This window comes from Sciurus carolinensis, chromosome 19 (genome assembly GCF_902686445.1).
Source record: "Sciurus carolinensis chromosome 19, mSciCar1.2, whole genome shotgun sequence".
Lineage (NCBI taxonomy): Eukaryota > Metazoa > Chordata > Mammalia > Rodentia > Sciuridae > Sciurus > Sciurus carolinensis.
This window is the reverse complement of record NC_062231.1, coordinates 12,868,856-12,896,175: the sequence shown is the minus strand read 5'-3', so window position 1 is coordinate 12,896,175 and position 27,320 is coordinate 12,868,856. Positions and strand designations below refer to the sequence as shown.

Below are 27,320 nucleotides of genomic sequence, written 5' to 3'. Positions count from 1 at the left end.
GACCTGCTGGTGGTCAGAATTCACATCTCTTCAAAGCCATGGTGTCCCACGGCGTCTACGTGAAAGAAACCCCCAATGGAGGCCTTCCAGCGTGGAAGCCACCTGTGTGGCCTTGTCCCAATACAACTCAACACGCCTCCTTTCACAGGGGATGGGGTGCAGCCAGGGTGGCCTGCTTTATAAAAGGAGGAGTAAGGCTCAGGAAGTGGGGCGTCATCTCCCACTGAGCTCTAAGGAAACGGTAGTTTTGGAAGTGTGGCCACACTGGGCCTGCCCCTGTTTGCTCAAGTTACAAACTAGAAATAAAGACAAAAGCCTGACTGCTCCCCAAGTCAAGCAGCATAAAACCAGGACGGTTGCAAGTTTAAGGTGAACTCCTCTCAACGCTCGGAGATCTTTCCAAATCACTGTTGCTGAGAAAAACTTAAAGGGCCTTCGCCACAGCACCTGCCCTGCACCTCAGACTCGTTCTCACCAACTGCCTTTCCCCAAAAAGCTATTGTGACAAAACATCCTGTTTCCCTAACGCAGGCCCGAGCAGCCCGGAGCCCCACTCGCTGAAGGATACTGTTGGACTTCATGTCTCGGTGGATGATGTTCTTGGCGTGCAAGTAGCTGTGAAGGGAAACGGTCCCATCAGAACGGCTGCTGAAGTGGGTAGAGCGCGGCTCCCACCCGCTGCCTGGAGGAAACACGCGCGTCCACCCGGCCCACGTCACCCGTTGCACCACACGCCGCTGCTTCCGTGAGCACCAACTGTACTCAAAAGCAGTTCTGCCGACTGCAGTGCGCGCTGGCTGATGGACAGGGGACGCGGTGTAGCCGACCACAGTCAGTCACCACGGAAATGGACTCGCTTAAAACATCAAGCTGAGTCAAGCCAGGCGCACTCACGTGACACCCAAGAGACAGGATCTCCAGACGCAAGGGGTGGGGAACGTGGGGCTTCTTTCTAGGAGCCTAAAAATGCCCTGAAGTCAGCAATGGTGGTGGCACTGTGACCAAGCTAGAGCACCACTGAGCTGTGCTCCGAAAAGGTCAATTGCACGCCTGAGCCTGCACCTCGGGGACCTCGGTTCTGACTTTTCTTAGGCTGCAGCGCAGGAACATCCCAGCACTTCCCACAGCTATGGCAGAAGCCTGGGCACCGGGAAAGCCTGGCCTGGTGGCTGACCCTGCAGCCCAGATGCCTGTTTTTTGCACTGTGCAAAGATACCGCAAGGACGCGTGGCTCCCTGATTGCAGCCTGTGCCTGGAGGCACCGCCATGGGGACAGCTACTCACTCCATTCCCTGAGCCGTCTGCCGGGCAATGTCGATCAGCTGGAACATCTGGAACTTGGTCTCCTGGACATGCAGGTGTTTGTAGAGGCTGCTGCCCTCACACCATTGGGTCACAATGGCCAGGTTGTCCTTAGTCATGTACCCCATGAAGAGCAGGATGTTCACGTGTCGCGTTTTGCTGGGAGAGGAGAGGGGAGAGTGCTCAGGAGAGCTCTGCTTTCCCTCCCCGCCGCCACCGCACTGGATGCGCCAACCCAGGAGGCCTGGGGACAGGAGCCCACTGTCAGTTCACCGCAGAGCTGGCCTTGTCAACAGGGCCTTCTCTGACCAGCCGACTCAGAACGTTCCCCGGGAAAAAGGGGTCATAGGCCCCCTGGTCTTTGAAATCCACAGTAAAGCTATGGAGGTTCTCAGAAATGAAGACGAGGTAGGACCTACCTCTCCCACCTCCACCCAGGCCCAGAAGCAGCTGGGCCACTGAGCATAGTGTGCCTGGACAGGGTGACCGCCTTCCAGGGGTGCCCCGCACACACTGGCAGGACACAGCCCTTCCCGCAGGAGCATCACCGTGGACCCCACGCCAGGGCCAGACTCACCGCAAGACAGCCACCTCGTTCCTGAAGGCCTGGAACTGCTCCGGGGTGGGGTCGACGACCTTCAGGATCTTCACTGCAACGTCTCCTGCAAGGCAGGTGGGGTCAGTGAAGGGTTGCACTTCCTTCTTCCAAATACCCTCTCTACAGCGGTGGACCAACCCTGCAAATCCTTAATGCAGTGCCTGAAGGAAAAGTTCCTAAATGGTTTAACTCCACCGCTCACCCGCCCCAAAAAGGCCCTCAACAGGCCTGCGAGGGCCACTGCGCAAGCTGTGGGACCCGAATCAATGGGGGTCCCTGAAGTCATCTTCGATACCATCAGAAAACAACCGTGAGGTTGACCCAGTGCATACGATGTCCCGGCCCGTGTTCATCCACTCGCCATCCGTCACCGCCGCTTCCTGCATTTGCAGACGACCAGCAGGGACCAGGCAAGAGCCCATCTCGCTCGCGCTGCGGTTCTGCCTGCCATGCTGGTGGCTGACAACGTGACGAGCCAGGCTCTGCTCAGCTCCAGACACACGGGCACTGATCCCCCTCTGTGTGCTACAGGTCTGAGAGCCATTTCCTTAAGTTGTCCTTAGGCCAGGTGTGGTGACATGTGCCTGCAACTCCAGCAATGCAGGAGGCTGAGGCAGCCTCGGTGAGACTCCATTTCAAACATAAAAAAGGGCTGGGGACGTAGCCCAGGGTAAAGCCCTGTGGGTTCAACGCCCACTACCAAAAACCACACTGCTCGGGACGGATGAGGGACAAATCAGTCAGCTGAAACCAGGCCTTCCAGCAACCGCAGGAGGGGGTGACTGGGTTCCCTCCCATGGCAAGCTCCATCCCTGTGGCCGCTGCTGGCGCACTCCTGTCCTCAATTTTGGAGTGACAGGCTGGTAGAGATGGCTTCACTACCCCGTGATCTCTGGCGGGCCTGGTTTCTGTGCACATGATCTGCGAAGGCGCTGCTGAGCCGGGTGGAGACATGCCAAGTCCAGAGCCATGTGCTCTCTGGGAGGCACCTGGGCTACCAGCGGGGCGTGTCCAGAAGCCCCAAGTGCAAGTTCTTGTGGGCAGCAGGCTGCAGACGAGCTAGGGGTGCAGGCCACGGGAAGGGTTTTGGAGTAAATGGGAGAGAAGAGGAGCCCAGCGACCCAGCGGAAGCGGAAGCAGCGCTGAAGGAGGACGTGAGGGGGCTGGAAGAGAGAGAAGGCAGCTGCGGCGCGCCCAAGGCCAGCTGCCACAGGTGGCAGAGCCCAGGAGGTGGCTGGTGGCCCAGGCTCAACGAGCAGCCTTTAGAGACAGCATGGGTTGGGGGTGACGCTGGCTGATGCTCTGGGGGAGCGTCTTGAGCCCCTACTGCAGTCTCCCCGGCCATCACTGGGCAGCCTCCAGGGGCACCGGCCCAGTCCGGCAGAACAGCGCCCTGCTCCAAATCACCTTCTCCTACGTCATAACCACTGGCCCCAAGTGTATGGCACCCCCGTGTAAAGCCGCCCACAATCCGTGTCCCTGTGCAGGTCCCCATGGAAAGAGGGAGCAGCCACACCCACATCAGTTCCGTCACACCCACAGGGACCCAGCTGGCAGCCAGTCCAACTTAATAGGAAATTGCCAAAAAATTTTTCCTCTTTTAAAACCCAGAAGCACCATCCTGTGCTACGCTGCTCCCTTCAAACGTGCGGATGACCCCTGGCTCAGCCGAGGGCATCAACTGCCAGGATCGCCAGCACACACGATGGAGGGTCCATCCTGGTGGAGCCCCTGCAGTGGGAGGGGGTGCTCAGGCATTTCAGGTGAAGGCTGTCGGGTCTCCTACAACCAAGACCCCATTTCACCCAAACAGGACCTGAATCCTTGGGCCGGGAACATGAAAAAATGAATCTGTACAAGCGGAGGATGGAGAGAGCAGGGAGGGAGACAGCGGGAGCCCCAGGACCCGGACGAAGCTGGAGCCTCCTCGGCCCCTCCACACCCTGCGGGGCCCCGCTCCTGTTGGTCTCCCCTTGCTCAGGAGGAAGCCTCCCAGTCTCCCAGGGCGACCGAGGAGGCTGGTGAGCAGCTGGCTTCGCACCTGCTGCGGCTGCTCCCTCCCCTCCTGGCCACCGCCTTGCCAGACTCCCTGAGCAGCCCACTGCAGCCACCCAGGCCCGCTTCCTCCACTTTTCTCCTTAGCACTTACAACGCTGTACACTCTTCCTATTTATTGTCCCCAAGAGAAAATTAAGCCCACCTAAGAGAAAGAACTTTTAACTGTGGTGCTGCTTCATTTCCCAGCCCCCCGAAGAATCTGGTGTTTTAAAAAATGCTGAAGAGCCAAGCGCTATGGCGCACGCCTGTAGTCCCAATGGCTCAGGAGAACTGCCAGTTCAAAGCCAGCTGGCAAGAGCTAAGCAACTCAGTAAAATAGAAAATAGGGCTGGGGATGTGGCTCAGTGGTCGAGTGCCCCTGAGTTCAATTCCCGGTACCCCTGCCCCCCAAAAGCTCAAGAAACACTGCCTGCAAAAAACAATAGGTAGAAGTTGAGAGGATGGTGGCACCAGACACAGAGACGGGGGAGGGAGGGTGGGTCAAACCCATTACAGTTAGGAGCAAGGAGTTCCAAGGTGCTATACGGTGTGACTGTAGATAACAATGTCCTCAACACTTCAGAAAGCTACTAGAAACAAGGACATGATCAACTGGGTGCAGTGGTCCACACCTGTAATCCCAGAGACAGGAGGCTGAAGTGGGAGGACTGAGTTTGAGGCCAGCCTCAGAAGCTTAGTGAGACCCTGTCTCAAAATAAAAAAGGGGCTGGGGATGTGGCTCTTTCTATTGTTCCTTCTCCCCTTTTGGAAGAAATTTGAAGATATGGATTTGTTTAAACTTTTTTAAACATTACATAGTACTCTATTCACATGCATAATTTTTATGTCTTGGTTAAAAATTTTAAATGAATAGATTCTTAGGTGGAACTGTGACAGTCCAGGCGAGTGATGAGCTACGAGTGGCCCATTTGAGCTCTGGGGAGCAGGTGGGGACTTAAGTTTCTAGCACAGAATTCAGGATACAGCACCCACCTGAGACCCCCAGGCCTCGCCAGGTCCCCAATCTGTAGAACTAGAACTCAAAACCAAGGTGGCCTTCCATCCTGACCTGGGATCCTTGGACTTTGCCAGTGAGCCGTGAACAGGTGCTTGGTGACACTGCTCACTGCATGTCCCTCTGCCTTTGGACCCACATCTCAGATGAGCACAGAACTGTACAGGAACATCTTTCCAGCCTGGAATTATCCAAATACCCTTCCAGCCAGCAGCACCGCGACATTTAAAGGACAGCACTTAGTTACCGTCGCAAGTCACAGGAGAGCACAGGTCCATGGCCGGTGCCCTTCCGCGGAGGGCAGCTCATGGGGCACTCCGCACACGTCAAGCAGAAATTCTTTCTGCCTGAACAGCAAAGGCGAGGAAGCGCAGATGGTCCGACATGCTCCGCGAGGTCGGCCTCCTTGGTGAAGGGCCACGGGCAGCACAGATTCCGGAGGAACCTCCCGCACTTTCTTTCCTGGGTCCACATGTGCGGCATGGTCGTCAGGTGACGCCGGCACCATCGGCCGCAGCATCGTGACGGGACAGACGTGCTACAGGCCCCCGCGGGGCTCGGGTGTTGGTTGGCACCCTCGCAAGCCCCGGGGCCAGGGAGCACTCCCGCCTGCGCGGAGGAGCCTGTGGGCAAGCGGGACACCCTCACGTGCTGCCGCGTTTGCAGTCGGATACCCACACCTCGCTCGTCCACCCAGGGAGGAAGCGCTTTACCGCCCGGAGGATCTAAAGCCATCGTCCTGCTTTACCATTTAGGACCATCTACTCTCCCCGCAGACACCTGGCTCTCTAAAGAGTGTCACCATCCCTCTCAGCCACTCGGTCAGTCATGAACCCCAAGCTCTGCCCACAGCTGGGGCCACATTAAGCGGCTGTCCGTCTCAGATGTGGGGATCCCCGCTCAGGCTGTCCCGTCCTCAGCTGCTGTCCTCTTGTGACAGCCCCGGAGGCTGGCAGTCAGACCCCAGCAGGGAGCTGGGATTCGGGGGTCTGAAACCCGTCCCGGGTGTCCACCTCCGCAGCTGCTGCACCAAGGGCAAGAATGCCCAACTGAAAATCATCAGAACAGTTGCGATCTTCAGGACACCCAGGAAAATGCCGCCAACAGGAACTGGGAGGGGTGCCGTGCGCACGCCGGCACAGCAGGACACCCAACCTAGAAACCGTGGTTTCCCTGACAGCTCATTTTTCTTCTTCACTGGCAACAGCTAGCTTTCTGGAAGGATGGCCTCACGCTCCACGTCTCGCTCTTTCCACTTTCAATACTTTCAAATCAGTCTTTCCGATGAGCACGACGGCGCAAGCCTGTAATCCCAGCGACTTGGGAGGCTGAGGCAGGAGGACCACAAGTTCAAGGCCAGCCTCAGCAACTTAGTGGAGGCCCTAAACAACTCAGCCGTGCTGCCTCTCAAAAAATAAAAAAGACGAGGGGTGCGGCTCAGTGGTAGATGCCCCTGGGTTCCATCCCCAGTGCCAAAACACCAGAGGTCTTTCCCACAGTCAGAGTTCACACTACTAATAAACAGAAGCTTGCAAGCAGTGCTATTTATTCGCACTGTCTACTAACGCCTTAAATTACGGACCCCCAAACGAAAGCACTCAAGCAGAGGAGAATGAAAACCAGGCCCACCTCATCTACGCTTTATTGGCTTTAGCTATGGCTTTTGAAATGGAGGCTAAAAATAATCATCTGGTCCCAATGGAAACATCACACGCGCTACCCACAGCTCCACACCCTCCGCAGCCCCCCTGGGTCAGGACAAGCCCTGCCCACAGAGGCTCCCGTTGTCCCTTCCTGAGGCATGACATTTATGGTACTCCAGACACCATCACTTTTCTAGGACCCGAGGGGCAGCCGCCAGCATACTCGAGGCAATTTCCAAAGGGAAAGGAAGCGTCCTAGGTGACTTCCCAGTGTTCAGCTCTGTGCCCTACGGAACAGCTACCAGCCAAAAACCCACGTGCTGTCACTGTGAGGCACTCGGGAAGCTGGAGAAGCCTCGGTTTTCTGAATTGCTCACAACTTCTCCCCATCTTTGTCCCTCTACCTATCAAGTTAGCTTCGCGGCTCCTGAAGTCCAGACGGACACCAACACTGGACGACGCTGCTGTACCACAACCCAGATCTACAAGAGACGACTGTGGGTGGCGCGGGCACCCCTCCATGAACACTGCCCGTGCCTGCCGACACCCCAGCAGAACTGTCGAGCAGCTGCCAGAATGCTGAGCGCACCAAGATGCACGAGCCACAACGACAGAAATTAAAATAGCGCCTTTCTCCAAGTGACAAACTGTTTGCATTAAAGTAAGAAGACTCGCCCTCCACAGAGACTCGCCCTCCACAGAGTCGAGACCCGCATCTGTGCATCCCGTGTGACAGTGACAGCCACAACTAACCTGAGGGCAGAGCCGGGGGAGCCCCTGCAGGAGGTTCAGGGCTTGCCCTCCGCCCGACTGTTTGACCAGGGCCAAGTCAACCGCCCTCTCTGGACTTCAGTTTTCTTGCAGGCAAAATCTGTCAGAGCCTTTCCAGCTCGAAGTTTCTAGAATCCGGTTCCCCACAGTGGCAGACGCCTGCTAACTCAAGGAGCTTCCGCACCTGTCTCGTGAGTGGCAGTATTTGGGTTTGAGGTGCTGCTGGCATTGGACTGCGGGACTCAAATCTTGGTCACTACTTTCTAATGATCCTAGGACCTTCGTCCTACCAGTTAAGGACCACGTGTCCACCACGCGGGACATGACATTTCAGAGATAATATCAAGTCCCGCCTGCAGGTGTCGTCAATGATGTCACTCTGAGCCCAGACGCCAGGACAAAACTCGACTCCACCAGAGCCCTGTGGCAAGGAGGCCCCAGACTCCCCATTCAATCCCCCGGACTCCCCCAGACTCACCGTGCCACTTGCCCTTATAAACAGTTCCAAAGGAGCCCGAGCCGATGCGGGTGGACAGCATGACTTCGCTGGCCTCGATTTCCCAGTAGTAGCTTGAGTCTCTCTGCCCACGGGGCCTCTGAAACAAGGAGACCGCCCATCACCTCCCCAGAATGACAGGTCTGCGGCCGGCGAAGAATCCAACGGGCTCCCCGTTTTTGGCTCCATCACCGTGGCACCCTGTACCCCCAGCCCTTTATTATTTTGAGACAGGGTCATGCTAACTTGACAGGCTGGCCTTGAACTTGCCATCCTCCTGCCTCAGCCTCCGGAGTAGCTGGGGTTACAGGTGCCACCACCCGACCTGTCGCCGTATCTTTTAAAGACACGATTCCATAAGGGAAAATGCCATTTCAGCTGTGGCCGACTGGCAAGTCACCCGCTGCAAGGTGCCCAGAACAGCACCAACACTTACAAATGCTTTCATTAACTCTCTTTTACCGGGGTCCCCTCCCAGAATTAAGCAAAGCGCATCCTGACAGCAGCTCATCTCTCACGCTGGATCCCACACGGCAGGCGGAACCACTGGCCATACTCACAATTTTGTTCTTCTCCTGGGTCCCGGATCCTGGCGCCCGCTCCCTCTGTGCTGGCACCGGGGTCTTGGGCTGTGACCAGCCTGTGGGGCTCAGGTTGCTGGGGCTGCTGGACAGGGCTGAGGGCGAGGCTTAACAGACAAGACAGAGGCCACAGGATGAGCCCGCGGCGAGCGCGGAGGGAGGAGCCCGCTCTGCTCGCTACTGCTACGGGGAGAGTACCTGATTCGCTGTGGCTTCGAATCGCGTCCTGAAACAGAAAAGGAAAGCGGGTCAGGTGGCGCCCTGGGCAAGATCTTCTCTGCAGGAGGGAGAAGTGGAGATTCACAGGAACGAAGTGGATTACAAAGTCTCCAGCACAAAAATCTAACTCCTCATCCATTTTCCCTGATTAAATTCACCAAATGTTGCAGGCCAGTTTCTCCAGGAGCAGTTTTTAATCAAACATTAGTGTGAAGTGGTATTAAAACCCCACATACACTGGAAACCACATTCACCTTAAGAAAACCAGGCACATGAACGAGGAGGGTCAGCAAAGTCACCGTCAGCTGAGACCTTTCCCAGGGCTCGGGACCTCGCTCTCACCCCACTAGGAGCCGGGGTCCCCTGACCAGAGTTGGACTTGATGGGGCTGGCGCTGTGAGGACAGACTACACCCAAGCCCAGAGCACAGCGAGCTGCAGCGACAGGAGCCCCCAGGGCGGACCCTGTACTTCACATGTAAGAAAACACGTGAACAGGGCTGGGGACCTTGCCAAGGCCGCAGAGCAGTGGGTGGCAGGACCCTCTGCCTTGCAGGAGGCCGCCTTGTTCCTTCGCAGCAGGCCCTGAAGTGAGGAACCTTCTGCTTAGAAGTCCAAGGCCACCCTCAGGACTATCAGTAACTGAAGTCCCAATTTTAAGAGTGGCTTCTTAACGGAGTAACATGAAGCCACTCGGCCCCATCTTCAAACGGCATTTTCCCAGGAAGCCCTCCCTCTGCTGTCCTGGTGTGACCCCAGGCTCGGCCAGATGCTTGTCAATACACCTGCTGCTAGAACGTTCCCGTGCAACGGCATCTTGCAAAGAGGGGGGGTGGGGGCGCTGCCGCTGCACCCCAGCCTGCGTGGGCAGCATCCTCAGTTTCTCAGCAGAGCCTCGTCCCGCTCCCCAGCCCGCAGAGGTGCGGACACAGGAAGCCGCCGCCCGCGAGGGGGACTCACTGGCCAAAACCAGCCTGGTTTCGGCAGCTACTCAGCAGCTGCGGCTTCACTGCCCGCTGACCTGCTCTTTGATTTTACTCAAAGCAGGCGCAGTGCATTTTCAGTAACCAGAATTATATTCCCACGTATTCAGGGGTTTTTCATGCTACATAATTTGCTTCTCTGAGTCCCCTGGATAGCTCATATTTTGTTCAGCTGTTGATTTCTACAGATGGATCGATTCTCCCTAGGAGGGATCTTTCTATGGTCTTGGAATCTATTCTTCTAGGAGAACTATCAAAGGTTTATATAGAACAATGTCCAGTTGAATCATAAAAAATAGGAATTAAAATGTTTCTAAAAAGTATAGAAAAGATTAAAGCACAAGCTAGTTACTTTATAATAAAATTGAAAAATTTTCCACATTTAATGTTCCTACTAAGTATTAAAGTGTTTGCACAGGGGGAAAAAAAATCACGTAAGAAAACTAGCTTGTTTGTTGTTATATTACTATTAGGACAAACTACAATGGTAAAACAAAATTCACAGCTTCTGCCCGGCCTCCTGACAACAGCAGTAGGACAAGTATGTCAAAAGCGATCTGCCGCCAGACTGGTGGCATACACCCATAGTCCTACCAACTTAGGAGGCTGAGACACGAGGATCTCCAGCTCGAGGCCAGCCTCAGCAGCCCAGCAAGACCATCTCCAAATAAAAAGGGTTGGGGATACAGCTCAGTGACGAAGTGCCCTGGGTTCGGTACCAAAATAAAAAGTGATCTGCAGTCTGAGTGAGGTGAACCACCCCTGAAGTGGCAGGTGCCCTTAAGTTTTTGTTCTGTGCTCCTGGGGATGGACCAGGACCCTGTGCTTACTAGGCAATCCCTCTAGCACTGAGCTACATCCAGACCTTCTCGAGACAGGGTCTTGCTAAGTTGCCCCGGCTGCAAACTTAATCCTGCCTTGGACTCCCAAGGGGCTGGGACCACAGCAGTGCACCATTATGCCCAGCGTCCAAGACTTTTTAAGGAATAATCACAGTGCAGAGAGAGCAGTCATCTCTGGTAAGCACTGAATAAAGGACTTCCCAGTTCATGTCACAAAACTTTTGATTTCTAATTGAACATTTGGTTTCCAATGTATAAACAAAATACTGATGTTGTAAGTGCCAACTAGGTCTAGCAACCAGTTGTTGGTTAGAGCTGATTTTGTAAAATATATTTCAATGCCCTCGGCTTCACGATCAATTCTGAGCCAGGCGGGTGGTGCACGCCTGTCACCCCAGCTACTTGGGACGCTGAGGCAGGAGTTCACAAATTTGAAGCCAGCCTGGGCAACTAAGTGAGACCATCCACCCCTCAGAAAGGACAGAGGATGCAGTTCAGTGGTACAGCACCCCGGGTTCAATCCCCAGTGCCAGGAAAGAAAAAAATATTAACTTGAGAAATTTAATAGTAATACCAAGTAGAGTGTTTTTACTCACTTACACTGTCTTAAAAAACATGGAAACGAGTCTGACTAGACATGTAAATTTCACTTGGCAATGGTTTCATGTTCGATATCTACTATCTGACAGTCTAAGCAATCCTGTTAATTACAAGAAAGCAAAGGCAGGAAGAAAAATACCTACTCTTCCCCTCAAACAAAATCGTCTGGACCACGCCCTGGGAGAAGCACTCAGGCTGTTATTCTAGTCCAAAGCAGTGGGAAATAGAGAAGAAGAAAGAACAAAGGAAGTATTTTAAGTGTATTCAGTTGTTATTAAAGATGACTAGAAAGCAAACCAAACAAACAAACAACATACCAAAAAGCCAAGGAAAGGAAAAGCAGTTTGAAAACTCGCTTTGGGCGCTTTTCCGTCTGCCTACGTAGCTGCTAACTAACATTCCATGACCCCACCCTTTTATATCTAAATCAGGTCGCTTAAAAGTCTCCTAGGGGCTGTCATTCTCCATCACTAGAATTTTCTTTCCCACAGCAAAGCGAAGGTCCTGCGCCTCGTGCACTGGCTCGCTCCCTGTCCACATCTGAGCGGGAAGAACGCGTTCGCTAGTGACCTTCATGGAACTCTCACGCATGTTCTAGATCAAAAGGAACTCTTAGAACTCCAGGGGCTTGAGAAAGTGCTGCAACGCCCCTGATCGGGTTTGCACCCCAAAATTCTCTGCCAGAACACTGAACCCCACCCGTACTGCCTGACTGATCTCACTAGCCCCAAGGGGCCCCATTACCTCAATCATCCTGCTGTCCACAGGCAGGGTGGTGCTGACCATGTGGACGTTGGGCGTGGACGTGGACCTCTGCCTCTGGGAGAGGGCGCCTTCGGAGGTGGGGCTGGAGGTGTTGAAGGTGAAGGCGTGGGGCGTGGAGTACCTGTGCTGGGAACTGGGGGAAGAAAGGCCTTCAGTGGCGGTAGGGCTTCCAACCCGGGGTCTTCGCTGAGTTGTCCAGGGTACCGGGCAGGGCGGCACAGGCCCCCAATCCTAGTGGCCCAGGAAGTTCAAGCTCAAGGCCAGCCTGGGCAATTTATCAAGACTCTGTCTCAAAATAAAAAGCGCTGGCAATGTGGCTCAGTGGAAAGCACCTCTAGGCTCAATCCCCACTAGCCAAAATTTCATAAAAGGATAACAGACACTTAGGGGGCAGACTTGATCTATATCCTTTGACAAAATGTCTCGTTCTTGGGGCTGGGGTCGTGGCTCAGCGGCAGAGCGCTTGCCTAGCTTGGGTGAGGCACTGGGTTCCATCCTCAGCACTGCATTAAAATACAGGTCCTGTGCCCACCTACAACTAAACAAAATAATCTTTAAAATGGTTCATTCTTTTGACATGCAAATTCTGAAAATTCTCTTCTGTCTGGGTGCTTCTGCATGCAAACTTTTGAGAAGGAAAATAATCACATACTTGTAATTCACATAAAAAGGAGATTAATACATTATAATTTTTTTTCTTCTTCACCCCTACAGAATACCTCAAATTGTTATAGAATCTAGAAGAAAGAACAGATTAACATTTGCCAAACACCAACACCTACTAAGCTAGCTGGAATCTGCCCAGTTTAATTTAGAGAACTTTCTGCAGATTTAAAACAGATGGTAAGCGCTGCTGAGCAGCCTGCGAGAGAGGAGACCACCCCCTCCTCCTCCCGCTGCGCCCAGCACGCAGGGGACCACTGAATTCGGAGTTTAGATCTGCAGTCCTGACTGCGAAGTGAAGCTCTGGCTTCTCTCGGCCAATGCCACACTCTTCCACCCAAGCCAGGAACAAGCGCTGGAAGCAGACCCTGGGGACAGGGTGGGGGACGCCATGGCAGCGGTACAGCGCCTGCCCAGCACACACCAGCCCTGGGTTCCACTCCCAGCTCTGCTCCCCCTCCCAAAAGAGTATGGCATTTTGCGGGGGCGGGGGCTTCGCTGCGCGGATGTGCGCTTGCCTAGTACCGAAGGCCCTGGGTGCAGCGCCAGCGCCCCCCTCAGAGTATCCTGCGGAACGTCCCCACTCCTGCTCTGAAGGGCGGCTCACGCTTTGTTCCGAGGCAGTGACACCCCCGAGGAGCTCACGGGCCCAAGGCTACTTTCTCTAAGGGAATTTTTCTACCGCCTTGAAAAATCACCTTCCCCAGTAATTCTGTATTTCTGCTTTCAGAAGCCTAGTTTCTTCTCATCTGCAAAGGCAGGTACATGTTTTTGGTCCAATATGCTTTACAAATTATCAAAAAAAAAAAAGCCATACATAAATATATATCATTTTAATTACAGATCCCTTGTTCTAAGATATGCTGGCTTCTAACAATTTCCATGGCAATTTTATAAGAACCAGTCGACGTTACCTGATTACATATTTTTGAAAGATATTTTTAGACAAAGATGTAGATTTTATTTTAGGTTCTAAATTCATGTGTAACACTTAGCAACACAAACTCAACAAAATTCCGATTCTTAAAGCTAGAAAAAAGTCATATGCAAAATGCACAGGCATATTAGGAAGGATATTTATACTGAAAAAAATTATATATTTTTAAAGACAGCATAAATGCCACATTCTTAGCAATGAAAGTCATTGCGGAGATGAGGGTTTTATTATTATTAAATCACTATTTCAGTTTGGGGACCAGTTCCACTGAGTTCCGTTCTTACCGAGGAAGGCAGAATGGCAAGCTTTTATGATATAATGAGATATGAAGGGGCGATTTATGATAATGGAAGGAACTGTACCCAAAGTCACTTTCTAGAACTACAGGACCACAAAGCGCAGCTTCTACACCGGGCGGTAGACCGGCGTCACACACCCTGGGCACTGACCGAGCGGTGAATGCACAGGAACTCTTGCCGCCCGCCGGTATGGCGCTCTGAACCCCAACCACCCCAGCTGACTCCCCAAGAAAAGCCGGAGGTGAATTACCTCACAGGCATCCGGGACACAGACTCCCGCATCCGGCGCATCGTCAGAGAAGGCAGCGCTGGGGCCCCGCTCTCACCCACGGTGGAATTAGGAAACAACCTAAATGAAATCAGCGACAGACTGGTTCACACACTTGCCGAAATGTCACACAAACAGCCTGCCTGCCGCGCACCTCACGGGCACCAAGCTGAAACTCCCCCGCCACGTTTTCCTCCACTTTAGGCCATCCGGAATGAAGGGACCACTGACCCAAAGAACGGGGCTCCAAGGTCACATCGACCGGTGGTGGCACAGGCTCCGGGGCGCATTTCTAAGAAATGGTCACATGCCTTTTAAAGCTCCAGGAGGGCGTTTTACAACCTCCATCTCCCAGAGCTTCTCTGGAAACACATGAGCAGACTCATTCACACCCAGCACCAAAAGTCACAGAGGACAGTGACAGCGCCACTAAGGAGGCGCCTTCCTCCTGAGCCAGGCGCTCTGCTCACATCACACCTCGGCTAATCCCGTGAGGGGATAGGCAGGAAGGCAGCGCTCCTTTCCTAGAAAGTGAGCTGGGCTCAGTGGCACAGGCAGTGACACACAGATTCTGAAGTCTGCTGGACGCCAACGCTGGCGCCATTTATGCCACTCGAGCTGTCGCAGAAGTCAACACGTGACCCCCGAGAAAGCAAACAGATCCTCTCACTGGGCTCACCTCTGGGTGCGCGCTGCTGGAAAATGAACCCAGGGTCCGCAGAGGGGCAGCCCCTAGCCCTATTGTGGTTTAGTGACAACAATCCCTTAGCTTTCTGGTACCTTCTACCCTCAAGAAAGGATAAACTTGGACTTCCCACATCCGGGTCAACAGTAAGTTTCTGAAAGGCATGCTGGGACATGTAGTTTCAATTGAAATGTTTGATTATTTAATAAAATGTATCAAATACATTTTGGTAACTGCTTTGTCTTCTGAAGGAAATAAGTGTCTTTCAAACTATTTTAAGTCCAAATAATGTGTCTGAGGTAAAGAAAATGGCCCAACTATGTCACGGTGTCACGGCCTAGTCACCTTATTAAACGAAACACAGCAGCATCTACTAGAGACCTCAGAGAGATCAGTGCCGAGACAGGAAGGCCAAACATCTTTTGGGATTCAGTATCTGTCTGTCCTTTTCTTCACTGAACTGCACTATGTCACCATCTATTTGACAGGTAACACATCCTACCTGCTTATTTTGGAGAATTTGAACCCCACACTAAAACTAGCTAGTTTCAGAACCATCACATTTCTGAAGTTGGTTTCGAGATCAAAATGATCCACCTAACAAATCTACAAGCCAGATTTCTAAATCAAAACGGACAATTGGCACCCTCCACGATGTCACACACCCCACCCTGCATTCTTTGGGGTGGGGGGATGGTGCCTTACAAGAGTTGTCTGATATTACTCCAGTCCACACACATAGTAGGTACTTTGGTGCTACAATGCTCATGAAATTTGTAGCCACAAGTCTGACATCGAAATCCATTTAACAGGAACTTCTGACAGATGTCGCAGAAGGCAAGCTTCAGGAACGTCTTCCGAGCCTATAGCAAAAGAACACATGTGTAATATACTTAACAAAGGAAAGATCTCCAAAGGCATTTCCCTCCAAGTTCCCCAAAGTTCATGCAAATGGAGAATCACACTGTCAACATTTGTGCAGAAATTAAAGTATAATACAATCTAAACTGCCTACTGTCAACAATGGCATTAACCAGAGTTTTCAACAATACAATAAAATATATGCTTATTGCCTCTAAGAAATTCCTAGTGCCCAATGCGAGGCACCAATGTACCAGAGACAAAACCCGCAACTTACAAAATTGTGTGTGGTGAGGGGAACGTGGTCCAGGAAGTCCACCTGAAGCTCTTCTCCAATCAAAGAGGCGGCGTCAGTATTCCAATCTAAACGTGCTTTTTTACTAAAGATTTTTAAAGACACAATGAAAAGGTAATGTTGAAACAAGGGTTTATTAGGAATAACATTGACCGTTTTCTACCCGATACCTAAACATAATGAATTTAATCCATACAACAAAGAAAGCAGGGGTCATTATCCTCGTATGAAAAATGTTAACTGAGCTCCAAGGAGATAATCTGCTCATTGCCAGTGTAAGAACCTGTTCTAGAAGCCTGGTCTGCTGGACTCCAAAGCTGGTGCTCTTAGAACAGTTTTCTTTAAACAATGAAATATAACAATCTCATGGGAAGGGTGCGTGAGGGTGTGTGGGGTTGGGGACAGGTCTCACTGTATTGCCCAGGCTGGTCTCAAACTCAGGAGGGCAAGTGACTCTCCCACCTCAGCCTCCCAAGTGGCTGGGATTCAGGCACGTTCCACCAAATCCAGCTTGTAATTATATCTTAAAGCAGGTTTGGGGATGTTAAAATCCTATTTTTAAAAATCCTAAAATCTTACCAAATGCAATATAAATATTACCACAGTGCCAAAATTTAGTGTAAAATTTTGCCCACTTCAATCTAGAAGATTCATAAATAGAAAGGAACTACAAATGCACTTTACCATTAATGAAAGACGCATCTGCAGAGCTGTTTACAGTCTATAAAAGAAATATAAGTCTTTGGGAGACTCAATTGTCATAAAATTTACTCTGAGATTACTTTTCCTGTGCCCAGGATAACAGGACAGAAAATATCTCCATTAAGCAAGAATGAATGCCCAACTCCATGCTGGCGTCCTGCCCGGTTCCTCTGTCCCATCCTGAAGGATGACTCTGGTAAGCAGGGAACAGCTGACGTCATTGGCCAGGAGCCCCTCCGAGCCCTTGTTCTGCTTCTCCACAGTCGATGACCCACTCTTTAATATGATTCTCTGAGACTCTCCACGTCACCTTCCAGTCCTGTCTGTCCTAAGGAAGAGGGTGGGAAGCCCCACCTTCTGCCAGCCTGCGGCTGCTGTCGCCTAGAGAGTCCAGGTCAGCTCTAACCAGTGCAGCTTTGGAGCGCAGTAGACCACGCCCCTCCCAGTCTCAGAATCTTTCTGGCAATTAAGGAGCATTGAGGCCAACACAGGGCCACAACCAGCTGCAGCTGACATCTGCTTCCAGGATTTGCGCTTCAACCGACTGCCTCCTAAACTGAAAGGAACAGGTTCATTTAAGTTCACCCTGGGAGCAGACGCATGCTCTGGACTACTCTCAGACGCTACTCTCAGATGGGGCCTCCTTGGAACAGGAGAGATGCGTGAAGATAGGTAACGGAAGTACCTCTTTCCTAGAACACGGCAAAGTTCAAAGACCTTTCAAAAGTTTTGCCCATACGTGGGAGGTAAAAATAACACATACTACATAATCATGGTCGCTCTGTTGCTAGAGGGGATTAGCCGCGGTCCTTGAGGGCATGCCTCTAGCTTGCCACCCGAGAAAAGGATGTTTTCCCTAAAGCAGAAGGATCGTGAGTCCAAGAGAGCCTCAGCAACTTGGTGAGACTCTGTCTCCAAAAAATCATTTTAAAATGTTTTTTTAGTTGTAGACGGACACAACACCTGCGCTTTATTCATTTATTTCTATGTGGTGCTGAGAATCGAACCCAGTGCCTCACACGTGCATGTGAGCGCTTCACCACTGAGCCACCACCCGGCCCCATGTCAAAATTTTAAAGAAAGGGCTGGAGATGGAGCTCAGGTAAAGCACCCCTGCGTTCCACTCCCCAGTACCCGCCCCAAAAAAGAGAAAGAACGAGTGTGAATGACGAGCATTGGTTTCCTGAGATGGCAGTGGGTGCGTTATAGTGAACGCAAAGAAGTCTGCTCGAGAAACACCCGTTTCCAGCCCCGGGGACACTACCAGCACCTGTCACCTATTTTATTTTTCAAGAGAATATCCAGGTAATGATCTCAAGTTCTTAGTAGCTTATTCTTCGAATTATCCCTTTATAAACAAAGAGATACAAACATGCTATCTTGCAGAAAGCCTGTACAAATCTCTTTAGTGAAGCCAGTCATTTGAGGCCAGGAGATCGTTGCTATTCTGCAAGAGCAGCTGGCCGACTGGAGCTCTTACCCCTTGTGCTCGTGGAGAAGTCGGAACACGGCGCAGCACTCGGGCTGCAGGCCTCGGACCTTGAGCGCCTTCATGAGGCAGTCGTGCAAGCTCATGCCATTCCGCACATTGACCTGCGGAGAGAAGACCACCTTTAGGAAGGACAGCACTGCGGCAGCCCGTGGAAGAGGAGCAGAGTATAAATAAATGCATCTGTAAAGGCGTACACGCCACATTCATAAAGCGCTGCTTGGGACGGTGAACACATGTGCGCACGCCACCGGGGAGCGCTCGAAGCAAGCGTGCAACATCCACACTGTGCCACGCCCTGCCTCCGCTACCGCATACCGCCCGTGAGAATGTGGAGGGAATCCATGATACACTAACGGGGGAAAGTATTTTCAAGATAATACAAAAAGTAAAGTAGGAGGTGTGGACAGCTGTGTGCGCCTATGTACGTTTGTGCGATGCGGAAGCAGAATGCGCTCAGCAGCTCAAATCGGAGCTCGCACTGGACAGGTGGACGACACTGCTCCCTCTGCTTGACTCCCAGATGACACCCGAGCGCGGACATCCACCAGGAAGGAACACAAGCCAACATGAGCTACCGACAACCATGCGACGGGCTATGGGATCTTTAAAAATCACCCATTCTCAACAAAATGGCTGGATGGTCTTCCCGACAAAAATTCCATTTCACACACACTTCCCAGGAAGTGCACGACAGAGGGCCTCTGTCCTGCTGGAGGGACAAATGCCCACGTTATCCTAGACACTTGTGCACCACACCACGCAGCCTTAGCAGCACCCCGTCCTCCACCTTCACTGGTACCCGATCTCCGGAAGCTAGGCAGAGGCTGGGCACACGCAGGGCACGCCGGTAGCCCACCAACTCGGGGGCTGAGGCAGGAAGACCCCAGGCTGGAGCCTGCCCCCAGTGAAAAGGCTGGGGTAGCTCAGTGGTGGACGCGGCCTGAGCACCGCCTGCACTGCGTCGCCTCCTCGGCCCCAAGGGCGGCAGCTCAGAGGCCGCCCCGCCCCTTACAGCCAGGCTTGCTCTGGCCAGGGGAAGTCAGAGCTGGCTGGGCTGCCCGGCTAACAGGCTGCACATCGGGCCATCGTGCCTGGGTGCAGACCAGAGATATCGAACAATCTGGGAGGGAACGGAGGGAAAATCAGCTTAAGGAATTTGAAACACGAGTGAGGAGCCATGTCAGAAGTTTCCACAGCTCTGCCCTGACTGGCAAGCGAAGGGAACCCAGATGCCCAGTAATCAACCTTCGAAGCACAAAGATGGACTCTGCATTCAGAGGGTACAACGTAGAAAACGCTAAGTACATCCAGGAGATAATGAGCGGGGGAGAACATTCTCCTGAAGGATCAAATTGGGGAGGAAAGAAAAGGGGCTTTCCAAACTACTCAAGCCCCAGTAGAGATTCGGGAGCCGCTGTGGTTACTGATGGTTTCCTTCCCCTTCAGACATGGGGCAGAGGGAAGGTGCCACCGTTGGCTGCGCGGGGCCGACTGATTCTTCAAGTAGACCAAGATGTCTCTCAGCCAGGCGACGCGGAGCACGCGTGTCATTCCAGCAACCCTGAAGGCGGCAGGAGGATTCCAAGTTCAAGTTCAGCCTCACACCCTGTCTCTAAATAATATATAAAGAAGGGCTGGGGATGTGGCTCAGTGGTTAGGCGTCCGTGGCTTCAATCCCCGGTACAAAAAAAAAAGATGTCTCTACCCACACATTCTCTCCGTGGCCTAGGACTGGGAATTGGGCCCAGGGGCACTCGCTCTCTCACGGTGTCACACTCCAGCCCTGTTTAAACTTTGAGACAGGGTCTCATTAAATTGCCCAGCCTGGGCTCAAACTTGCAATCCTTCTGCCTCAGTCACCCAGAATGCTGCACCCAGCAGAAACGTCTTCATCACGTGACTTCTCTGAGGAAAGGCAGTTAGGGAGAGGCCGAGGTCCCCTGACACCTTCCACCCATACAAATATTTTATTTAAAAATAAATAAATAAAATTAACATCCTAAAAGTTTCTTGTGCACATCAAATAGTTCAGAGTGAGTCATTCAAAACTTGTACCAAAATAACCGGGGGGAACAGATGGAAACAGATTCAACAGAATGACTGTCACTAGCTCAGAGTGACCTGGGAGGGGGTGCATTACAATTCCAGCCTCTCTACTTCCACAGATACTTTCAATGTCCCACAGGTCTATGTGAGAGGTTTCTTGAGGCAGCAATGATCTACGATCCCATGAACTCCAGCAAAACAGCTGAGGGATGCTGATCTGGACCCCAGAGACACTCAGAATGAAGAAAATGAAGAGTCAACACTGATCCACTGGCAGCGTCAGGACCGCCCAACCACCACGCGGCCAGGCTTCCACCTGGCGACAGCATCCATCCTCAGGAAGAGTCGCGGGCCCCCAGCGCTGGGCTGGTCTGTACGCGTTCTCTAACCCAGTGAGGTTCCCAGACGTGGCTGGTACTCAACCCACTCCAGGAGCTTGTGAAGAAGATCCGCAGCCCTTCCCTCCCCACCCAGGACTGCGCGTGAACCAGGGAGCAGATCGTAAAGGTCACGGTGGAAGCAGCGCACGCGTACAGGGACCGCTGCAGAACTTCTTTACATAATTTTACACACCCCTTCTCTGATTCTGCTCCTTACTGACCCCCCTAGTCACACACTGAAATCATTAAAGATTTCTGGGGTGCACTCAGTGCTCACGAGTGTTCACTCTGGCTCCAGGCGTGCTGCCACCTGGCAAGTGACTCCTCCCTCGCCTGCTGCTCCTCCAAAGCTGGGTGCTGGGGCAAAGCCAGCTGGGTCTCCCAGAGGTGCATGGTCCATCTTTGGCCAAAGAACAGGCAAAACTAAGCTCTGCTGAAACCTTCCGGGGAGGGGCTGGGGCTGGGCTCAGTGGGGAAGCACGTGCCTGGCATGTGTGAGGCCCACGTTGGATCCTCAGCACCACGCAAAAATAAATAAAATAAAGGTACATAAAAAAACTCACAAGCTGCAGGAGTCGAGCGTATAAAATTACTGGCTCCCAACCCCTGCTGTGTTCAAAAGCAAGCTGAAAAGGACTAGGAAGATGCTCGAAGACTCAGCAGCACCCCAGCGCCCGAGCTGTGACGCAGCCACGGTCAGCACGCAGGCCCCGAACACCACGCAGCCTGCTTACGAGACACCGTCGCGAGAGGAGACGAGGGGTTCATGCTGAGCCTGCCACTTCCAGCTTGGCGCACCCACCCACGTGCCACAGGGCTTCCCACCTCCTAGGCAAACTGTAGCGGTGGCAGTGGCCACCCCCAGAGGAGGACTCACGTGGGACTCCTCCAACACTCCCAGCGCCTACTTGACCTCCCGATTTAAGGTCAGAAAGGAAACTCCTTTTAGGAAGGGGAACAAAAATAGATTTAGTTGGCCTTTTGTAGTTTGCTTTCGGTTCAAACGCACCTAAGTGTCCCGCACTCCAACTGAGAGCACCCAGAAGGTCGCAAAAGTCACGTAAGTGAATTTACGAAGAGGCTGGGGGTGTAGCTACTCCTGTGGTAGAGCACGTGCCTACCACGCAGGTGCCCCCTACACACACACACACACACACACACACACACACGCACGCATGAAGCTACGAGCAGCCGGGAAGAGGGCTCTAGAGCACACTGAGGAAGCTGGCGTCCGCCCCCTGCAAGCCTCGCTGCTTGTCTGCGGAGTAAACCCAACCGACTGCGTTCCCACCACGGACGGTGGGAAAGGGGCAGGTTTTGGACTATGGTTTTCTCAAATGTCCCCAAGCATACTCAATACAACTTCACTTTTCTATTTCAGACAGGTGACTTTAAAAAAAAAAAATGCAGAACCAAAATTTTTTGAATATGGCAGTGACAGCGCCCTGCCATGAGGCCCACACGAACCTGCCACCTGTACTAGAAGAATCTGTAGGAATAACAAGTGTCCTGGCAAAGAGAAAGATACTGTGATTTAAGCCACCTCTGGATTTGTCCTCAGCCTTATGAAATAGGCCCAAATAATTTCATTTTATTTTCTCTGCATTTAACTATAATATCCCCCAAATTTAAGTAAACACTTTGCTTTAATAGAAAAAATAAATGTCTTTTTAAAACTTAGCTTTACTTAGCTGAAAAGAACTAAAACTTTTCAAAGAAAAGTCTTAGCAATAGCCCTCATTAGAACGAATGATTTGTTTGGGTAAACTGGCAGCAAGAAGCCACTGTGCGTGAGGGTGGTGACAAGAGGAAGGCCAAGAGGTGGGGAAGAGCGGGGAGCCTGGGAGAACGGTAATGTAACAGAACAAAACCTGCCACTGGAAAGAGCAATAATAAAGACCCCAAGTGACATGTTCCCGTCTAGAAGCTGACAGCGTGAGCCCGACGTTCTCCGCCTGCAGACGGACAGCTCCATCCCCAGAGGATGTCCACCTACCACTGTTCGTTGCTTATTCGGCAAGAAAACACGGATTGTGCTGCTCGTCCTGGAAGGATCCGTGAGTTTGCCATCGTCCGAGGCCCGGCGCTGGTAGCCGAACTGCTCGACTATGGTAGGGGAGATGCAGCTGGAGCCCTCGAACACCGCGTCCTTGAGTCCAAAGCCATTGCTGATCGTCCTCCAGGCCCCCTGAATGTGCTCCATTGATGCAGCTTAAACGATACTTAAACCTGGGTAAGAAAAATGAGGAATTATAACTCTAAAAAGCACTTCATTCAGGAACACAGTGTAAAGAATAATTTACAAATTAAACCGAAAAGAGAATTTTCTGTAATAATATAGGTCCACGAAATATTTATAGACAAGTAAAAAATGAGGGAATTGGGGATAGGAGTTACAAGACCTACCTACCAAGGGTTACACTGTCAGCCTGGCATACACCAGCCCTCCCGACTTCTGTTCCAACACTTTTTCAGTTACATTACTCTCCTTTATTGATTATTGCATATTAAGTACGAGTTACTACTGCCCCTGAATATGACCAACATATTTCTAACCATGGGAATTACAGAGGGGAAGTAGGCTTTTTTGTTTTTTAGGGTTTTATTGGGGGGGGGGGTTCTGCCTCCAAGAAAGGAAAAGAAACATATTTCTAGGATATGTGCCTCATACCTTATATATATACTATTTCATCTCCTTTTTTGTTTTTTTATTTTTTGTACCAGAGGGATTGAACCCAGGGATGCTTGACCACTGAGCCACATCCACAGGCCTTTTTTATATATTATTTAGAGACAGGGTCTTGCTGAGTTGCTCAGGGCCTTGCTAAGTTGCTGAGGCTGGCTTTGAGCTCGCCATCCTCCTGCCTCCTGAGCCGCTGGGATTACAGGTGTGCCACTGTGTCCAGTTAACCATCCAATTTAATTTGGATAAGAAGCCCAAAGTTATTAAATTACTTCCTCCATCCACTTGCCCAGCCCTAGTTCAATATGGGGACTGAACCCAGGGAAGCTGTATCCCCAGCCCTTTTTCATTTTAAACAGGGCCTCACTAAATTGCCCAGGCTGCCAGAACTTGTGAACCTCCTGCTTCAACCTCCCAAGCAGCTGGGGTTACAGGCATGTGTCACTGCACCCCATTCACTCCTGTTTTAAACCAGAGGATAATAGGTCAAATAAGCAGATTCCACACCTGTTTAAATTTCAGGTTCACAAATTGTCCACAAGCTCATCAACAGAACCAAGCAAGGACAGCCATGGAACCCAGAATAATACAATGCTTTAACTGGACAACAAGCTCTGGAAAGCCACAGCTAGTCACACAATAGCAGCCAGCCAGCCAGACAGGCTCGGACATCAGGCCTAGCAAGGCCCTGACCGTGGCTTAGAAGTCAGCAACCAGGCAGGTGTGAAAGATTTGCTTCCTTCTTTAGAAAACTGCAGGTTCACGGGAATCCCGTCCTTCAAGGCTTCTTTCAGAAACTTGTTTTGTCTTATCCACGCCAGCTGCCACCAGCAGGGTACACAGCACACATTCCATTCCTACTAATCACCTTAATCCCTGCAGTGACACTCTAGGTAGGAACTAGATCCGATAAAGTCCTCACACAGCTCGAGCCGGTTCCAGGCAGCTCCGACTCCATAGCCCTCCTTCCCCATGCACCTGTCACCCACGAAATCATTTCAGAGCTGAACAGCCTACATTTAAGGACTCTGTAATCCACATCTCTTTCTGTCTGAATACCCACTATGTGCTACACTCTCTCCTATCAAAAGGGAGGTTAGAGATCAACTAATCCGCCCACAATGTCTACAGGTTTCCACATCTGTGGATTCAGCCAACACAGATCAATGTTTAAAAAAAAAAAAAAAAAAAAAAAGCCGCAGCTGCATTGAACACATAGGGGCTTTTTTCTTTTCACTATTCCCTAAACAATACAGTACACCGACATTTGCTAGAGACAACTTCAAGTACAGTGGGGCTAGACACAGGTTCTACGCAACTGCTCCTCCATTTTATATAAGGGACTTCAGCAAACACAGATTTGGGTGTGGGAGGGCAGAGGTCCTGGAATAAATCCTCAGCAGACACTGAGGACAACTGTATCCTGAACTGACAGGTGAGGAAACCAAAGAGGTTCCGACTTATCTAGAAGCACAACACTGTTACTCTCAGTCTTATCTTGTTTGGTATTGGGGACTGAACTAGGGGCACTTAACCACTGAACCACATCCCCAGCTCTTTATATTTTTTATTTTAAGGCAGGGTATCACTATGTTGCTTAGAGCCTCACTAAGTTGCTGAGGCTAGCCTCGAACTTGCAATCCTCCCACCTCAGCCTCTGGAGTCTCTAGGATGACAGGCATGGGCTACCTCAAGCAGCTCATACAGTCTTCTATAAAGATTCATGCACAAGCGTAGGCGCCACAGCATGGTTCATACTCTTGAAAAACTCAGGAAAAGAATAAATGCCCCACAATAGGGAATCGATTTAAATCATGTTGATATGTATATGATAAACTGAAGTTGCTCCACATGTGTGCAAATGAAGAAAGATAACTAAGACAAGATAAAAACCGAAAAAATGTAGCTTAAATCTCTTTTATATTAATCTAGAAAAGAGGAAGGAAATCTAGAATGATAGGGAGAGAGGGTGGAAGATCTAGAATTATCAACAAAGCTTTACCAGTAAATATTTCAGAACTATGAGGAATTTTTATTATACATACTATTTGCTTTTTATTTTTATATTTTACTATTGCATTATAAACTACATTTTTGGGGGCAGGAGGGGCAATGCTGGAGATCAAACCCAGGGCCTCGCCCACTCACCCGTGCTAAGTGCTCCTACCACTGAGCTACATCCCAATCCCTACATTAAACTTCTATCAACCTAAATTAGCTAAGATCCTATAGCCTTCAACTGGCATGGCAAAGATACTGTCTCCCACCTCTGGCACATAAACTTGACCCCTGACTCACTCCTAACCCTATACCCAGGATACCATGAGATCACTTTTTAGGGGCACCTACAGCATCTCTTTTCCCTAGATCTTTTTTCCCTCAACTACTGAAGAAGAGATGAAGGTGCTTGGGACCAGATGGAAGAGGGAAAACTCAGGGAGGGAAGCCCCATCTGAGCATCTGGCTGTTCTAGGCTCATGCTAACTTGTACAACAGCAGAACAATGTTACCTCCTAGTGCCACACCCAATTAAAACTCAGAATAAGCAAGGCACCAGGCGCACACCTAAAATCCCAAGATCAAGGTCACCCTGGGCAACTTTGTGAGACCCTGTCTCAAAATAAAATATAAAAAGGGCTGGGCTTGTCATTCAGGGGTAGAGCGCTAGCCTAGCAGGTGCGAGGCCTTGGCTTCCATCTCCAGCACAGGGAAAAGAAAACCAAGACTGCAGCGTGACCCTAACCTAAGAACGCGGTAATTCTACAATGAGTACCAAGTGTGGTGAGCACTCAGAAAATAGAGTGCTGGTACTTTAGAGAACATGATACAACAACTTTAAATAAGAAGTGACAAGATAAAAATATACCCATTTTGAGTTTTAAACTTTTCATTATTTTTTTTCCCCATCTCCAGAGCAAGACCATTCACAGGCTCAGGAACATGCTAGATCAGTGTTCCCCAACCTTTTTCACATAGTTATACTCAAAGAAAATGAGGGAACATATCAGCAAGACACCCTGAGGCAAGCAGGCAAGGCTACTCCAGCCAGAAGTGACAAGCCCAGGGCTCCGAGGCCAAGGGCCCTACCAGTTGCCCGGGGCAGATAGGTACAATGCTAGCCTGCCCATCAGAGGCATCTATGCTAAGGTACTCCTTAATTTATGAAAGCGCTGACATCCGAAAACAAAAAACAAACATCTCCTAAAGCAACCATACAGGAGCAGCATATTTCGATCCTAAAGGGAGACGCTCGGAAACCACGCTGACACCACTTTCTGATGTAGGTGGCTTCTACCATGGGATCTCTGGCCTGCTGACTTAGTTTTATGTTAAAATATGTATAGACACCCACGTGTACGCATAAACACACCTAGAAACACATCCAAACTAGTCAGACTAAAGTAAAACTCAGCTTTTGCAAATGCATTCTCCTAAGAGTGGAGTATATTATGGTGGAAGAAGTCAATCATTTAAAGTGTATGATCTCTACCAGAGTTCTTGCCTAGCACACACGAGGCCCTGGATTGGACCCTCAGCACCACATATAAATAAATACAAAACAAATAATAAAAAAGTAAGTAGGGAAATACAAATGTTAAAAAAATTCTATTTTTAATATCACATTTGTAGGGCTGGGGAGATAGCTCAGTTGGTAGAGTGCTTGCCTTGCAAACACAAGGCCCTGGGTTCGATCCCCAGCACCGCCAAAAAAAAAAAAAAAAAAAAAAAAAAAAAAAAAAATCACATTTGTAAAATTTAATATGCCCACTACAGGCATTCAAGGAACTTCTATCTTCTATACAGCTGGTGACAGTGTAAACCATGACAGTTTAACAATCTAATCGTGTCTGTAAACTAAAAAATTAAAGTCACATGTCACTTAAGTCTGTCCATGGGAACCAAAATACCACTACATAAACACACAGGAGTATTGACTGTAGCACTATTTCTAATAGCAAGAAAGTGTAACCTACCTAAGACCCCAAACCACAGAACTAAACCTGTACAATCAGAAACAAGACTGGTTTAAAAAAACAACCTCCCGAAGAGGCCTGATTTAATTAAGAGCTGCCCAGGAGTTGCGGGTACAGTTCGTGGCAGAGTGTTTGCCTAGCATGCACGAGACCCTGGGCGTGAGTGCCCTGCATGATTCTCACA

At 50.8% G+C, this 27,320-nt stretch overlaps 1 protein-coding gene across 5 annotated transcripts in view; it reads right to left on the bottom strand.

Moving 5' to 3' along the window:
* Positions 1 to 27,320, bottom strand: part of Raf1 (Raf-1 proto-oncogene, serine/threonine kinase) — an 84,834-nt gene that overhangs the window by 2,125 nt on the left and 55,389 nt on the right. For 2 of the 5 annotated variants that reach the window (XM_047534666.1, XM_047534665.1), the window contains exons 2-14: positions 22,476 to 22,708; positions 18,042 to 18,154; positions 15,842 to 15,944; positions 15,409 to 15,566; positions 14,001 to 14,099; positions 11,831 to 11,984; positions 11,230 to 11,289; positions 8,642 to 8,669; positions 8,423 to 8,550; positions 7,845 to 7,962; positions 1,880 to 1,964; positions 1,285 to 1,461; positions 569 to 615 (exon numbers count right to left, since the gene is read on the bottom strand). In XM_047534666.1, coding sequence (XP_047390622.1) covers positions 569 to 615; positions 1,285 to 1,461; positions 1,880 to 1,964; positions 7,845 to 7,962; positions 8,423 to 8,550; positions 8,642 to 8,669; positions 11,230 to 11,289; positions 11,831 to 11,984; positions 14,001 to 14,099; positions 15,409 to 15,566; positions 15,842 to 15,944; positions 18,042 to 18,154; positions 22,476 to 22,682 — 1,477 coding nt within the window. In that variant the 5' untranslated portion in view covers positions 22,683 to 22,708. Of the gene's footprint in view, positions 1 to 568; positions 616 to 1,284; positions 1,462 to 1,879; positions 1,965 to 7,844; positions 7,963 to 8,422; positions 8,551 to 8,641; positions 8,670 to 11,229; positions 11,290 to 11,830; positions 11,985 to 14,000; positions 14,100 to 15,408; positions 15,567 to 15,841; positions 15,945 to 18,041; positions 18,155 to 22,475; positions 22,709 to 27,320 lie in introns of those variants that run through there. The other 3 variants (XM_047534667.1, XM_047534668.1, XM_047534669.1) reach the window with 3 other exon arrangements.